This window comes from Acanthochromis polyacanthus, chromosome 21 (genome assembly GCF_021347895.1).
Source record: "Acanthochromis polyacanthus isolate Apoly-LR-REF ecotype Palm Island chromosome 21, KAUST_Apoly_ChrSc, whole genome shotgun sequence".
NCBI lineage: Eukaryota > Metazoa > Chordata > Actinopteri > Pomacentridae > Acanthochromis > Acanthochromis polyacanthus.
In genome coordinates, this window is record NC_067133.1 from 29,564,856 (window position 1) to 29,581,620 (window position 16,765).

The following is a 16,765-nucleotide window of genomic DNA, read 5'->3' on the forward strand; positions in this document are numbered from 1 at the left end:
GCTCGGCTGGTCAGTATTTAATGAACAAGAAAAATGTTCTTCTTGGTGAACAGCAGCAACAACTTCATACCTCTGGGTCAGTATGTCCTCCAAGAAAAATAAAAAATAATAAACAGAAATGTAGAAGTTGTTGCTAATCAGAGCTGCAATAAATGAGGCACAGAGGCAATTTCTTAATTTGCTTAAAATAATTCAAGTGCAGTAAAATGACTACACAAGTCAACCATTTTATAGAATAGAATAGAAATACTTTAGTAAACCACAACAATATAAAAAAATAAGAAAATGGTAAAATTTACTAATATGCACAACAAAGTGCAAAATATACTGTGATTAAAAATGTACTGAAGTGAAAAATGCACCACAAAGTGTCAAGTGTAATAAAACTATACAGTAAATGAGGAAATTAAAGCAAACATTTCATGTAAACAAGAATGCTTTTGATACAGTGATGATTGTTAAACGGGTCACGATCATTTCGTTATTTAAACTTCTTCCTTTCTATTAAGGAGAAAAGCGTTATTTTTACTTAAACACTGCTGAGGAAGAAATCCGCACCGAACACAAAACGAGTCGCTGGCATGCATGAAAACCATCACAGGACTCGTCACGCTGCTCTCATTCTGGAACAATTTCCTCTGAGAACGTGAGACAACTGAAGCCCCGATGCTTTGTGATTTTTTGGGGGTTTGGGGACTTAGCTCAGAACACCACAGCTTAATGGTGATGATGAAGTTGCACAGCAAACACTCAGGGCAACTTCTAATCCTATTACAGCCCCACCAAAGCCGTTTTCCTATTCACCGTCTGCGAGCAGCGCCGCTCCACCGAGTATAAAAACATGCTCTGACCACAACTAGCTGCTTGTTACACCTATAATCCATTTGTTCGAGTCCAAGGAGTCCATCTGTTTTTATGAAAAAAGCACATGAGAGTTTTTACTTCCGTCTAAGAATAGCGCATCAACAATATGGCAGAACTGGTTCCAAAGAAGTAACACAGAAAAAGAAGGATGCAGATGAAGTTTAGAAGTGAAATGATGCTGGTGGCAGAGAGTTTGGAGGTTGTTTGAAGTCGGGTTTTTGAGTGTTAATAATAATATCTGGTTTATAGGAAAACCTCTCTGTGATATTAAATAAAACTGCATTGATGTTTCACACAAGGACATTTAAATCTTATTTATTGATGCCATTTCTTTCATAATCACACTTTTAATATTCTGCAGCTATCTCCCTCATTCAAAACTCTCCTCAGTGTTTATCAATTTGCAAAAATTGGCAAGAGCACAGCAATGATATGTCGCTATTTTTGTTTAATGATTCCAAAAGACTTGACTAAAGTAGCCTGATGTGATTTACCTGCTTAGCCTTTTATGTTTAACATGCAAGACCTGTAAGATGCAATGAAATAAAAGACCAAACATATGCATGCATTTTAGAGAATGGAGGTGTGTCATTGCATGTTATACAGTCTAGAGCAGGGGAAGAAAAATTAGTTCAATTTCAACAACATTATGTCTCAGTTTATAATTTCCACGTTACAACTTCCAGATCACAGTTTATCTACAAAGACACAAAGCATTCAGTCACTGGTATCTGGAAGTGGATGATGTAGTGTTTTACTTTTTGATTAAAATGACAAAAGTCAGACAAAAAAGAGAAAAAAAGAACAAAAAGAAGACAAGATATTACAAAAATGAGACACAAAATGACAAAAGCACTAAACAATGACAAAAAATGAGACAAACGACACGAAACAAAACAAAAAGAGACAAATATTTGACAACAAAGTTACAAAGCGGCAAAAAAATGGACAAATGACAAACACTAGACTAAAGATGACAAAAGAAAGAAACAAAACGACAAAAACAATGCACAAAACAACAAAAAGCAAAACACAAAAAGACAAAAATGAGACAAAAAACACAAGCGAGACAAAAAGGAAACACTACAAAAATGAGAAACAAAGAGACAAAAAATAAGACAAAATATTACAAAAATGAGACAAATGACACAAAACAAAACGAAACAAACACAAAAAGTTAGACAAAAAGTTACAAATCGACAAAAAACGGACAATTAACACAAAACAAAAAAGAAACAAAAAAAGTGACACAAGCGAGACAAAAAACTCCACACACAACGACCAAAACATGAGACAAACGACAAAAGTCAGATAAAAAACAGACAAAAATACAACAAAAACGAGGCAAAGTATTAGAAAATGAGACACAAAATTTCAAAAGAACAATGAACAATCTAGTATTTTATCAAAACAACTTGTCATTTTCTAGAAATTATGTTAACTTTATAGTTTTACTAATTTACAATCTGCAGTTAATGTCTTCTCTGTAACTTTTACACTTTGAGGGCCGGACTGGACCCTCTGGAGGACCGGTTTTGGTCTACGGGTCGCATGTTGGACAGCCCTGCTGTACAGAGGTAACTGCATCAGTTCCAGGATTAGCATGAATGCACTTTTAGGAACAGTTAGCTTTAATATTCCTGCTATTGTTCAGGTTTAAAAGTGTTTTCTATGCAGATGTTTATTCTGATAACTGCAACATAAGCCTGAACTTCACGGATTTCGAACTTAGTTTTGGAAAAATTCACAAAGATCCAGTTTGTTTTTTTTTTTAAATGATTTTGATGGTATAATTTGAGAAGATAGGTGACACCATGCTAAAGCTAAAGACAAATGGCTCTGTTTCACAAGACAAAACTCTAATTTGTCCCCAAAGGAAACAGAAAGCTTCCTATGTATGAGTGAAATCAAACTCTGGAGGTTTCCCAGAGCAGACATAAAACAAGCGGCTGACTTTACTGCAGACGTGACATCGGCTGTTAGCGCTGCTGAGCGGCACGTTGCAGCCATTTTGCATCATTTGGACGGAAGAAGCTTGTGGGTAAACGACTTTATTTTATCGTGCCTTTGCAAAACCAAGCAATAAAAATGCATTGCTGTGTATGTCAATGAGCTATAATGCTTACTCGTCCATTTAATGTAAGCGTAAGACTCCCTCATCACAGCCTCATGTCCTGAAGTGAACTTTTAACTGGATAAACCGACTCCTCAGGAAGTTGTGAAATGATGTTTTATCTCACAAATCCTGCCAGACACCTGTCCCAGCATGCAACGGTCACATTCTCCATGTTCCTCACATAGACTGTATATATAGTGGACGTAGCATCTGGCTCCAGAATTAAAGCCCACCCGGAAGTGTCAAAAACTTGCAATATCACGCCGTCCGCTAGGGTTGGCTCCAAAAAGCTTTTTCTCCATAGACCCCAATTCATTTTTGGAAAAAATAAAATTTGATAGACTGATGTTCTGCAGCTCAGGATTTTTTTCCTGTTAGTTTTCATGGTCAAAATGAGAGATCAGGTGGCTGATCTTAAAATAAATCAATACTGAATTTTAAATAAATCGTTAAAGTTGGCGGAGCCAGGGGGCGTGGCTATACTTGATAGACAGCAACAAAAGCCTCTGCGGTAAAACGTGGGCGGGATAAGAGAGTCCTCAGCCAATCCTGCCCCTAGTTGCTCTCCGGTCCAGTCTGTTTGATGATGCTTTTTACGTCACTGGCTCCAAAAAATCCAAAATGGCGACCAGGAAGTAGCAAAATCTGGGCTTCATTTTCTCGACGTTGAAACCAACGGGTGACGTCACGGTTAGTTCACTCCATGTTCCTCACCCTCATACAGAACATCCAGCAGCTTTCTTCCCTCATGAACAAAAATCAGAAAATCTTTAAAGACGTCTGTTTCACTGCAACGCCGAGAATAGTTCAACCTCAGGTGGAATATTGCAATTTAAGCTGTATTCTAATTTACTGCCCTAGTTTAGGCAAATTTGTGTCTTTTTTTTTACACAGTACTTTGTTCCCAATTTACTATAGTACACAGTACTTTTACATGTTTCTTTTTACAAACAGCCTTTTTATTTAGAATTCCTCAGATTTAGATTATTACATTTATTATTTTCTGTTTTGTTGTTGCTGCTGAGTACCGTAACTTTATTCACCACATTAAATTCTTCATGTAGAACAGTATTCTGATGCAGCAGGGGTGTCCAACATGAGGCCCGAGGGCCAAAAGTGGTCCTCCAGAGGGTCCAATCCGGCCCTCAAAGAGTAAAAATTCCAGAGAAGACATTAACTGCAGATTGTAAATTAGTAAAACTATAAATTTAAAATCATTTCTAGACCATGACAAGTTGTTTGGATCAGAAAGTAAAATATTAGATTGTTCATTGATCTGCTGTCGTTTTGTGTTTCCTTTTAGTTTTGCTTGTGTTTTTTGTCTATTTTGGTGATTATGTTCATTTTTGTATCATTTGTGTCCCAGTTGTTGTTGCTCTGTTACTTTTTGTCAAATTTTTTGTCAGTTTTTGTTTTGTTTTGTGTCATTTGTCTTATTTTTTCATTTTGCGTCTCATTTTTGAGATGTTTTGACTTGTGTTTGTTTTTTTTTAATTTTTCTTGTGTTTGTCTATTTTTTTTCATTTTGTTTCTCGTTTGTCGTTTTTTGTCTAATTTTTGTCGTTTGTCCATTTTTCGGGTCATTTTCTAACCGTTTTTGTCGTTATTGTCGTTGTGTCTCATTTCTGTAATATTTTGTCTCGGTATTGTTTTTTTGCCTTTTTTGTCTGACGTTTGTCTCATGCTTTTGTCATTTTGTTTCTCATTTTTGTCGTTTTTTTGTTGCTTTGTAGCTCTGTCAATTTTTTGTCTCTTATTTTTTTGCTTTGTTTTGTGTCGATTGTCTCATTTTGTTTCTCACTTTGGTCGTTTTGTGTCTAATTTGTCATTTTTTTTGTTGCTTTGTAACTTTTTTCAAATTTTTTGTCTATTGTCCTTTTGTGCTTTGCTTTATTTGCCGTTTTGTGTATGGTTCTTGCTTCTTCATCGTCATTTTTGTCAAATTTTTGTCATTTGTCCTTTTTTGCCGCTTTGTAGCTTTTTTGTCTCATTTTTTTTGCCTTTTTTCATGTCGTTTGTCTCATTTGTTGTCATTTTGTTTCTCACTTTGGTCGTTTTGCGTCTCATTTCTGGAACTAAGATGAGTTTGACACCCCTGTGACAGAACAGTATCAAGTATTTGCCTTTTTTCTTTGGTTCAGCTCCGTCCTGAAGTCTTTGTTCAAATGCCAGTCCTGTCCTCAGTATCCTGTGTGATGCGGTGAAATAAAGTTGGCAGGTTGCCATTTCATTTTCACGCTGAGATATAGTGTAATATCACCTCAGGTTAAATCTCTCTCCAGGTGTAATGCTTTCAGTACGTCCACACACACACACCCATAAAGTGGGAGAGACCTGCCTGGATCTGTTTAATTAGCCCTGGTTTTAATTACCTCCCCTGTTTTCCCCTGGGATGGAGCAAAGGGCTCTGTGTTAATGAGAGGGGGATCAATAGAGGAGAAAGACAAGGGATCTGTTCTCTCTCCCCTCAGCCTGTTTCCTGTTTGTTTCATCTCTCTGCTGATGGTCAGCGGGTCAGAGCTGCTCTATGTGGGCATTTCTACGTCTGGATTCTTGCTTTTGTGCCTGGAGACGTTTCCTTTCTTGCATAAAGGAGATGCTCAAGCAGCAGATGTTTAAAGTGGTTTTGGTAGACAGAACTATAGCAGAAGCTGTCCTTGGAAACAGTTTTAAAGAGGGCAGACGCTTTCAGAAACGACTTGGCCGATGAGCGGACGAACCATCTGTCTGTCTCCGTCCGTCTCACGCTTAAAACACGCCTGGAGCTGCCGGTTCCTCTCAGGACCAGCTCTGGATCGGGCATAGACTGAAGCATGCATGAAGAATTCTCAGGTGATCTTTTAAATCCAACATTAGCTTAGCTGTGCTTTTATATCTAGTGAAGCCCTGATATGCACTGTAGAAGAAACAAATGAGATTTCACCTTATTGAGGTTTCTAAGTGTTAAAGAACAGAAAATGTCTTCAAGTCTTGACATTTTGTCATTCCAAGTAATACGGATGTTAACTACCGCTCCATGGAAGACATTAGCATCCAGCGATCAGAACTTTCGGCAAAGGTTTTCAGAAATAAACACAAAGACATTGATGACGACTGTGGCTGCATCGTTTTAGTGTTGATTAACTTCAACGTGTTTCACTGCTTGATGCAAACATCTCAGACAGGTCTCATTTTTTGTGACTAATCTACAAGAAACTGAGCAGAGTTTCCCTAAATAGTTCTTGGAGTTTCTGTTTTTACTTTATTTGCAAGACACAGAATTTGTTGACATGCAGAGCAAAATGAGGAAACACAAAAAGACATACAGATGTGGAGATATGTTGGCTACAGAGAGGATGGTACGGACCAAAAACAGGTTTTCTCTCTTTCTGCTTCTTTAGGCGCTCTTATGTCACCTCTTTTTGTTTGTCCTTGAGGATTAATAAAGTTTTATCTTCTCTTATCTTAATTGTTGTAACTACACAAAGCAACACAACAATTTAAAAACCAGATCTTAATTCCATCAAAAGCAAAAAACAAAAAAACAAAACACTATTCCAGAAGTCTTTGCTGCTAGAGAGAAATCACTGATGGGAAAACTGATCACCTCAATTAAAACTGTTACCTGAGACGGTTTTAAAAACAAGACCTGGTGGAATATTCTGCAGCTCCACGAGACTTATGGTCCAACTAGACAGCAGAGTCCGAAATACTGCCCACTTTATGAAGGAAGAACTCCATCTAAATTATTCCTGTGTGATCATAAAAAAAGGTGAGAAGCTTTTTGTGGCCTAAATGAGAGACGTTAAGGAACATGGTGACGTGTTTTGGCCACAGATGACATCGTGGTATGTTACGCAATATTTACTGAACTGTTTTTCCCAGTTTTACAATATGCAGCTCTACCTCTGAGGGACAATAAACGGGACATAATTGTGAAGTAAAAATGACTCTCTGTCTCCTTATTGAGGTATTTCCTTGCAGCTGTTAGCTGAAGACATCTCAGGATATCCTACAGGTTGCATCTGTTAACTGCAGTCACCTTCAATCATCCCATAGATCCTACAGGTTATCACCTCTGAACCTTGTTCCTGTTTACTTCTCCCAAACTAAGGCTGTGAGCACTCAGTCCTTCTCTGCCTCTGTTATGGCCCTGAGAACGACAGATGGTGCAGAAGCAGATCAGCCAGGACTCCCTGACCTGGTCAAGATCAGATATTGTTTAGTCTGACACACTGAGCAGATAAGTTGTCCTCATGTTAGGCTGTAATCTAGACATGGCATTCCTCCCAGTCCAATATATATGCAAAGATCAGAGAGAATCCTCAGAAGTGGTGCTGGCGTTGCTTGCATGTACTGCTGCTCTGTTGGTGTCACTTCTCCTGATGTCAGTAAACCTTTTTCTGAACCTATCTGAGTCTCTGAGTGTCTCTGAGTGTCTGCCTCCTCATGCTCTCGCCACATCGAAGAAATTCCACAACAATAAAGGCCTTCAAATATAAATAAGATGCATTTGATTTCTAATTCATATGATTACACTACAAAGCAAACTTCTCCACAGTAAGTTAGTTGAAATTCCAGCACACTTTAAATGGGATGGCCTAGAAACTGAGGGACTCTGTGGACTAAATGAAGCACTCACTGATGTAAATACTGTTTCTGGCTGGCTGTGGTCTCAGTGGGAGTCCGGCTGCTGAAACAAGACAAAGCCAGTGTGTGTATAGGTGCATGTGTGTGCTGCTGGCTGTGACAATGACTCATCCATTAGAGATGCCTACAGGCCTGCAGAGAGAGAAAACAGGGGCTCGTGCCACCCTGAACGCTGTCTGGAACCGGCCAGGTTTCTCCTGTGCAGTGTGTGAGGAGGAAACAGGAAGTGTGTGTGCTGTACCTGAGGAAGGGCTTGGACTACCGTATCCAGCAGGGCTCTCATCCCGGTTGCCATCTTCAGCAGCTTCAGCACTGTGTGGACGAAAAGGGAGGGAGAGTGTAAGCAGGGAGGATCCCTCAGGTTCAGTTACGCTCTAAACGGGAACATTAAAGTGTGGAAAGGTCACGAGGAGTTTGGCTTTGTGCTTCAGACATACATACACTACTGTTCAAAAGTCTGGGATCACTTAGAAATGTTCTTATTTTTGAAAGAAAAGCTTTTTTTTTAACTGGAGATAGCATTAAATGAATGATAAATCCACTGTAGTCATAGTTAATGTGGTAAATGATTATTCTATCTGGAATTTTTACTGGAATATCTCCATAGGGGTACAGAGGAACATTTCCAGCAACCATCACTCCTGTGTTCTAATGCTACATTGTGTTAGCTAATGGTGTTGAAAGGCTCATTGATGATTAGAAAACCCTTGTGCAGTTATGTTAGCACATGGATAAAAGTGGGAGTTTTCATGGAGAACATGGAATTGTCTGGATGAGCCCAAACTTTTGAACTGTAGTGTACATATGTAGACTGTAGATTCTTGGTAAAGTTCAGGGATTTATAACTTTACCAAGAATCTACAGTCCACTTTCCTGAACTTTTTCATGGAAAACATTAATTGTGTGGGTGATCCCACACTTTTGAGTGCAGGTCAACTTTAACTCATTTAGAGCTACTTTAACTAATGTAGAGCTAACCTCGCAATAGCCAGATTAATAATTGTGTAGTACTTGATAGTACTCCACATTATCAATCTGGGACCGCTCCATGTAAATCCGTTCGGAGGAAAGAGGCACGGATTGGACAATGCAACAGTATGTCCCGCCTCTGACAGGTTTGTTTTTAGCCAATCGCGGCAAACTTTAATATGTGGTCATCGGGTTGCGCGCAGGCGCTATGGTGTGGTCAAAGTAAAACTGACTTAATAGCAGCAGCTACACGATCGCAGTGTTTCCCCTCCTATGTGACCGACGAGGCGGGCCGCCTCGCTGGTATAGGATACCGCCTCACTACAGTTTTGCCGAAATTGCCGCCTCACTGGTCCGCGCCCAAAAAACAAAACAAACGGAAAGCACCAAGCCACCGGAGCTGTCATTTTTAACTGTGCGGGTCCGCCGGCTGCTCTCCCTCGGTCTCCCCCGCTAGCTGGTCGGCTAACACCTGCCGCCGCTCGTCTGCCCGGGACAAACCACGCATGCACGCACGCCCCCCCATTGGCCCTTGCCTACACCCCACCGCCTCACAGCCATTTCAACCCAGGGGAAACACTGCGATCGTCGTCCTCCGTTGCCATGTTTGTTTTGATCTACTGGCGCTTGGTGTTATCGTCACACCAGGATATCCCGCACATTATCCCGCCCCACACACGAATACTGCTGCGTGATTGGCCCCAACCAACTTGGTGCTGTACGAAAAGTGAAGGCGGGAGCAGAGCAAGATGATTTCTTGAGGGTCGGGAGCAGGAAGATGGCGGAGTGAGCGGCTGGACTTTTGCGGGAGCAGACAATTTTTAACCTGTCTTCTGTCCAAAGACTGTAAATCTTGACATATTTGGTACCAGGAGATTCACAATTTTATAGACTCTTTCGTGGTGAGTTTTGTTTTAACTCATCTCTTCGTCCTGATCTCTATAAAAGCATTATTGAGAAAATGGCTAATGTTAGCCGAAGCCGAGTGCCCGTTGCTAGGATAACCGATCACAACTACATCAACAGCACCCCAATGGCCGCGAAAGAAGTTGAAGTTGAGCCTATGGAAGAAGGAAAACGTCCTAAACCCCGCCATGATCACACTCCCCTTGCCAGCCCGGATGCCAAAAAGACTAAAACAAAAGGTGACAAAGAAAAGGTAACTGAGGAAATAACTAATGCAACTCTACTTGAAGCTATCCAGTCCCTGGTTGACAGATTTGACAAGCAGGATGAACGCTTGGCGGCACTCGAAGACAAACTCGAGGCGGTTAACAAATCTGTACACAAAACTCAAGAGGACATCGGGCATCTACAAGAGAGAATTGTGGATTTGCAACAAGAGAACGCGTCACTGAAGAAAATGTGCTTGGAACAAGCACGTTACAAAAGAAGATGGGATCTCAGGATCACTGGCCTCACTGAAAAAGAAAATGAAAACACAAGAGAGGTGGTGCTAGGGATCCTTACACGTGTGGTCCCGATGTCAATAGAGAAACTGCGCGACACAGTGGACACTGTTCATCGGATTGGAAGATTCAGCGCAGCAACCAACAGGATGCCGAGGCCAATCATCATCCATTTTGCAATGCGCACTGTCCGTGATGAGGTGTGGAAGAAATCCAAAGAGGCGAGAGTCTGCAGAGAGATGAACTTTCAGTTCAAGGAGGACTTTTGCAAGGAGGATCGGGAAGCTCGAGCCAAGCTATATCCTAAAGTCAAGGAAGCCAAAAGACTTGGGAAGAAAGCTTTTCTGAAAGAAGGGTATGCCGTTATTGAGGGCCAAATAGTTGAGCCCTAATAATTGTGTTCTCTTGAGCAAAGGATTTACAGGAAACTGGTTCTGATAGTTTTCTCAATGTTGTCATTTGTTGAAATAGTAAAGCATTACAACTTAGTTTAAAACTGTTCACATTGTTATTTTGGTACCATATATTCTTGGACACAAATATAATGTTCCCGCTTTAGGTAGTGGTTATAATAGTACAATCTATTACAACAATCCAATTTAATCAAATTCTGATCTATCTTTTTCTTTTTCCTATTTAGCTTTATTTGTTTTCTTTCTTTAATGTCTATTTCCTTATTATCTTTAAATGTTAGAGGTTTACAGAACAGCGTAAAACGCAAAGCTATTTTTCTATATTGTAAAGACCAAAAAGCAAATTGTCTATTTCTCCAAGAAACTCATTCACGTTCAAATGACGAAAAATTTTGGAAAAATCAATGGGGGGATTCTCTATTATTTTCACATGGGACTTCACACTCTGCAGGGGTCATGATCTTATTTAATAAATTTCCAGGCACCATTATTGATCACCAAAAAGATACTGACGGTCACTGGTTAATGGTAGTTGTAGAAGTAGAGAATGACAAACGATTTATTCTACTTTGTGTTTATGGATACAATGTTTTTACAACAAATAGAAATATGTATGCCACACTTTGTAACTCTGTAACAGAATGGAAAAACACCTTTAGAGCAGATAGTGTGATTATTGGCGGTGATTTTAATATAGCTCCAAATTCATGGTTGGATCGAATACCTCATCGTTATGCACAACCTACCTACTGTGACTCTATAAATGATCTATGTTCTAACCTAGACTTATGTGACTATTGGAGACTTGTTAACCCTGGTAAAACACAATTTACATGGCTTAATTCAGCAGGCAATGGTCAATGTTCACGATTAGATTATTGGCTAATATCAAGAAATTTATGTAATAAGGTGACTGACTGCAATATTTCAGCATCCCCGCTTACAGACCATTGTATGGTAAACTTAAATTTGGTTCTATCTAAACCTCGTCATATATCTCAAAACACATGGAAGTTTAACAACACTTTGTTGAAGAATGAAGCCTTTTGTGACCAAATAAAATCAACCATTATGGAAATTGAACAATTGGACACAACCAATATATGCAAATGGGAATGGCTTAAGTTTCAGGCCAAACAAATTGCCATTGACACTGGGAAGAAAATTAATGCATCTAGAAAGCAAAAACAAAAGGAAATTATTAATAAAATCAACCTGTTATTACAAGATGACCAAAGAGCAGAAAATGAAGCACAACTTCGGCTATTACAATCTCAGCTAGATGACATATACTCACTGAAAGCCAATGGGGCATATATACGGTCAAGAGCTAACTGGATTGAACAAGGGGAAAAAAGCTCATCCTATTTCTTCAGCCTTGAAAAACATAGACAATCAAAAAAGAAGATTACAAAACTTAAAGTTAATGGTGTTGAAATAGATGATGATACTCTTATCTCAAAAGAAATATGGACGTTTTACAATCACTTATATCAGTCTGATTTTAAAAAGAATGAGTGTGAAAATATGTTTAGAGTAATTGAAGGTGATATTATAAAAGTAAGTGCTGATGATAATGATTTTCTTAACAAAGAAATAACCTTAAGTGAAATGGAGATAGCATTAAAACAAATGAAAAATGGAAAAGCACCAGGAATAGATGGCCTAACTGTTGAATTTTTCAAACATTTTTGGGAAAATATTAAATATCTTTTATATAAAGCATTTATGGAATGCATAAGTCAAGGTCAATTGTCCTCTACAATGAAAACTGGGCTAATTACTTTAATACCTAAACCAGACAAAAACCTGCATGTTTTAGACAACTGGAGGCCCATAACATTACTATGCATTGACTATAAGATACTTGCATTGACATTTGCAAACAGACTTAAAACAATTTTAAATAAAATTATTGGAGAATATCAATCGGCCTTCATTAAAGGGAGACATATCCATAACCACATAAGGTTGGTTGCAGATATGATAGATTACCAATCTTATATCCCGACTGAAAGCTTTATACTATTCTTAGATTTTTTTAAAGCATTTGACACGGTAGAACATGAATTTATTTTTTATACTCTAAAAAGAATAGGATTTGGAGAGAAATTTTGTAAAATTATAGAGCTATTTTACACAAATATAAACAGCTACATCTCTTTAAACCCTGGATTAACTCCACAAATCACAATAACTCGTGGTATAAGGCAAGGATGTTGTATTAGCCCTAGTTTATTCATTTTATGTACACAAATGCTGGCCTATTTAATCTTAAATCACTCTCCAATTGAAGGTATTAACTTTTTGGGTCATGAATTTAAAATCAGTCAATTCGCAGATGATACTGCAATCTTCCTAAAGGACAAAACTATGATCGAGAAAGCTATAGAAGTAATTTCAATATTTTCAAAAGCATCTGGATTATCTCTAAATTTGAAAAAGTGTGAATTGCTTCCCCTCTTTACATGTGCTGAGTCTAATCTTGAATCCATTCCTGTTAAAACAGAAGTTAAATACTTGGGTATAACACTAACAAAAGACAAAATTAAAAGACAGCAATGCAATATTGAAGCCAAAATTGATAAAATGGGGAAATCTTTGAATTACTGGCTATCACGAGATCTTTCAATATTAGGAAGAATTTTGCTCTCAAAAACAGAAGGTTTGTCTAAATTGATATATCCTTGCCAAGCTCTTTATATATCTCCCAAAATGATTAAAATGGTCAATACTAGTTTATTCAATTTTATTTGGAGAAACAAAACACACTATCTTAAAAAAACTCAGTTAATGAAAGACTATACCAATGGTGGATTGAAGGCAATAGAATTTGAAAGTTTTCTAGGAGTACTTAAGCTAAACTGGCTTAAAGCTTTTCTTGATAATTCTGATTCAATGTGGTTTCACATACCTAAATCTTTATTTCTCAAAGTAGGAGGGATTGAATTTTTGATGAAATGTGACTTTGACATTACAAAACTACCACTCAAACTTTCTGACTTTCACAAACAAATTTTATCTTACTGGAAAATGATATTTACTCACAATTTCTCTCCACACAGATCCACCTTGTGGAATAACAGGACCATTACACGTAATAGGAAAACACTTTTTATCCAGGAATGGTTTGAGAAAAATATTCTATTTGTAACTGATTTAATGGATGATTCTGGTAATTTTCTGCAAAGCGATATATTTATGAGGAAATTTGACTTAACATGTTCTCCTGCGTTATCCCTCTGCATATGTCAATCAGTTCCAATCCCTCTTAAAAATATGATACAAAACACCATAAAAACAAATAGTGTAACCATCAGTTTACCAGAGCCGAAGATTAATGACGTGCCTCTAAATGATAAAAAATGTAATAAAGTAGTGATGGGTAATTTATTGAAATCTAAATTATTTCATGAATTTACAATTCAATCTTCTATTAATGTCATTGAAAGTGAAACGAAAGTCGAAGGCAAATATTTCAAGTTTATCAAATGGCCAGTCTTGCCAAAAATAAAAGAGATGCAGTTCAAAATATTGAATAATTTTTACCCCTCAGCAGAAACTCTGAGGAGGAGATTTAAGTTTGAAGTAGAGTCTTGTGAATTTTGCAAAGAAAGTCCTGAAACATCTGAACATTTATTCTTTTCTTGCAATGTCACTTTTAAGTTTTGGCAAGACATTTCAGACTGGTTGCCGCTAGATACTTTGGACTCTTTCTCAAATATTCAAGTCTTAATATATATGGATGGTCCCAATAATATAGTTACCCAGGCACTAAATATAATTTTTCTTATGGGTAAATACCATATTCACAAATGTAAATGGAAAAACTGTAAACCTTCTGTGTCTTGTTTTAAGAATGAAATGAAAAGTTATTTAACCTCTTTAAATGTTATTTGTCAGAGTAACCATCGCTGGACTCCTGTGTTTGACACGCTAAATGAAATGTTAAACCTTAATTAACATATTTTATGGAATTTATATTCTACCATTGATGTGCTCAGCTTTTGCATTTATTCTGTTTTTATGACATTTCCTAAACTCTGTAAACCTCTGAAATGGATTTTTTTTTTTTTTTTAATATATGTATTTTATTTACTCCTGGAATAATCACCTCTGTCATTTTGAAATGAAATGTGTGTTTTAGAAGTGTCATCAGCTCTGTAAAAGTTCTGTAAATTGATGCTTTATGTTAATAATAATAAAAAAAAAAAAAAAAAAAAAAAAGATGATTTCTTGAGAGATTTGTGAACTCACAAATATCGCGAGAAATCAACTTGCTGGCAAGGTTAATGTAGAGCAGCTTTAACTAATAATATCAACTTTAGCTCATTTAGAGCAACTTTAATTCATGTACACTACCGTTCAGAAGTCTGGGGTCACTTAGAAATGTCCTTTTTTTGAGAGAAAAGCAGATTTTTTTCAGTTTATTTTGAACATTTTACCACAAAAAAGAAACCAACAAAAGACAATGAATAACTTGTTCAAAAAGGAGTGGGAAAAACTCTAAGCTTATCTAATCCCATCCTTTCTCCTGACAGAAATGACTGTAAATCTGTTCTTCAAAACACTGCCATTTATACACAATAATAACAAGAACAGTGAACATGATTTATATTAAATATACACCAATATGTCCATTTACATTCATACAAAAGGACTGGACAACAGCAGAACACCACAGGAAGAAAAGACCCACTAATAATACACATAAATAAATAAAGAAAACAAATCATTAAAGAAAGAAATAATGAGTAACAGAAGCCTGTATCCTGTGAAAACATGATCTTTATGTTTGGTTGCTTGGACACTGGATCTCAGTCACAGAATGAAGTTCTGGTCATATGGATTTTGTTAATTCTAAAGTTGTATTTTGCTCCTAACTGATATCCCCCTTCTCCATGCCTAAACAATCTGTTTATTTTGTGGCAAATTGATATTTTGGAGTTCGGAATTTCACTATATCTGTAAATGTGAATAATTTAGCCTGTATGAAGAGTGAGTGATCCTGATCATGAATAATCCGTATTTTGCTCTTTTTTTGTATTACCCTGGCATAGTTTAGACATTTTAACACACCAGAAGGTTAGATCACTGTTCTGTTCTTACGGGATGTGCGTGTTTCTCACCTCGGGCTATCCTCAGCACTCTCATGATCCGGATGATGGTCGGGTTGATGGGCAGAGCGGCGCTGATCTCGATCTCCTCCAGAGTGATGCCCATCACCGACAGGAGCACGATGGCCAGGTCCAGCTGGTTCCACCTGGAGCACAAACGCACTCATGTGACGAGGAAAACACACACAAGCATCCAAAACAGTTCTGAGACTGTACATTAGGGTGTCAAACATGACAAACACGGTCCACAAGTGGTCCTCCAGAGGGTCCAACATGAGGCCAGTGGACCAAAAGTGGTCCTCCAGAGGGTCCAACATGAGGCCAGTGGACCAAAAGTGGTCCTCCAGAGGGTCCAACATGAGGCCAGTGGACCAAAAGTGGTCCTCCAGAGGGTCCAACATGAGGCCAGTGGACCAAAAGTGGTCCTCCAGAGGGTCCAACATGAGGCCAGTGGACCAAAAGTGGTCCTCCAGAGGGTCCAACATGAGGCCAGTGGACCAAAAGTGGTCCTCCAGAGGGTCCAACATGAGGCCAGTGGACCAAAAGTGGTCCTCCAGAGGGTCCAATCCGGCCCTCAAAGAGTAAAAATTCCAGAGAAGACATTAAGTGCAGATTGTAAATTAGTAAAACTATAAATTTAAAATAATTTCTACAACATGAGTTGTTTGGATTATAAAGTAAGATACTAGATTGCTCATTTTACATTTAAATATTTTGTCTTACTTTTTGTCTTTTTTTCTGTCTGACTTTTGTCGTTTTCTTTCTTGTTTTTGTCGTTTTGTGTTTCCTTTTCATCTCACTTGTGTTTTTCTTTTGCTTGTTCTGTTGATGTGTATCATTTTTGTTTGTTTTTCTGCTTCACTTGTGTTGTTCGTCTATTTTTGTCGTTTTGTTTCTTGCTTTTGTCATTTTTTGTCTCATTTATGTTGTTTGTCCATTCTTCGTCTTTTCTTTGTTTTGTTTCGTGTCGTTTGCTTTACTTTGTCATTTTTATTGTTGTTTTAGTCATTTTGCGTCTCATTTTTGTAATATTTTGTCTTGTTTTTTGTCTTTTTTGTCTGACTTGTCATTTTTTCTCCTTTTTGTCATTTTGCTTTTTTTTTCATTGTTGTGTATCATTTTTGTCTTTTTGTTTTTGTCACTCTTGTTAGTCTTTTTTTTTGCTATTTTGTTTCTCACGTGCGTCATTTTCTGTCTAACTCTTGTCATTTGTTCATTTTTTGGTTGCTTTGTAACTTTTTTGTCTAA

At 37.7% G+C, this 16,765-nt stretch overlaps 1 protein-coding gene across 5 annotated transcripts in view; it reads right to left on the reverse strand.

Annotated features, from left to right (window-relative positions):
• cacna1ia (calcium voltage-gated channel subunit alpha1 Ia) overlaps window positions 1–16,765 on the reverse strand; it is a 241,021-nt gene that overhangs the window by 25,637 nt on the left and 198,619 nt on the right. For all 5 annotated transcript variants that reach the window (XM_051940863.1, XM_051940862.1, XM_051940860.1 and 2 more), the window contains exons 28-29: window positions 15,530–15,663; window positions 7,851–7,921 (exon numbers count right to left, since the gene is read on the reverse strand). In XM_051940863.1, the coding sequence (XP_051796823.1) occupies window positions 7,851–7,921; window positions 15,530–15,663 (205 nt within the window). The remainder of the gene's footprint in view (window positions 1–7,850; window positions 7,922–15,529; window positions 15,664–16,765) is intronic.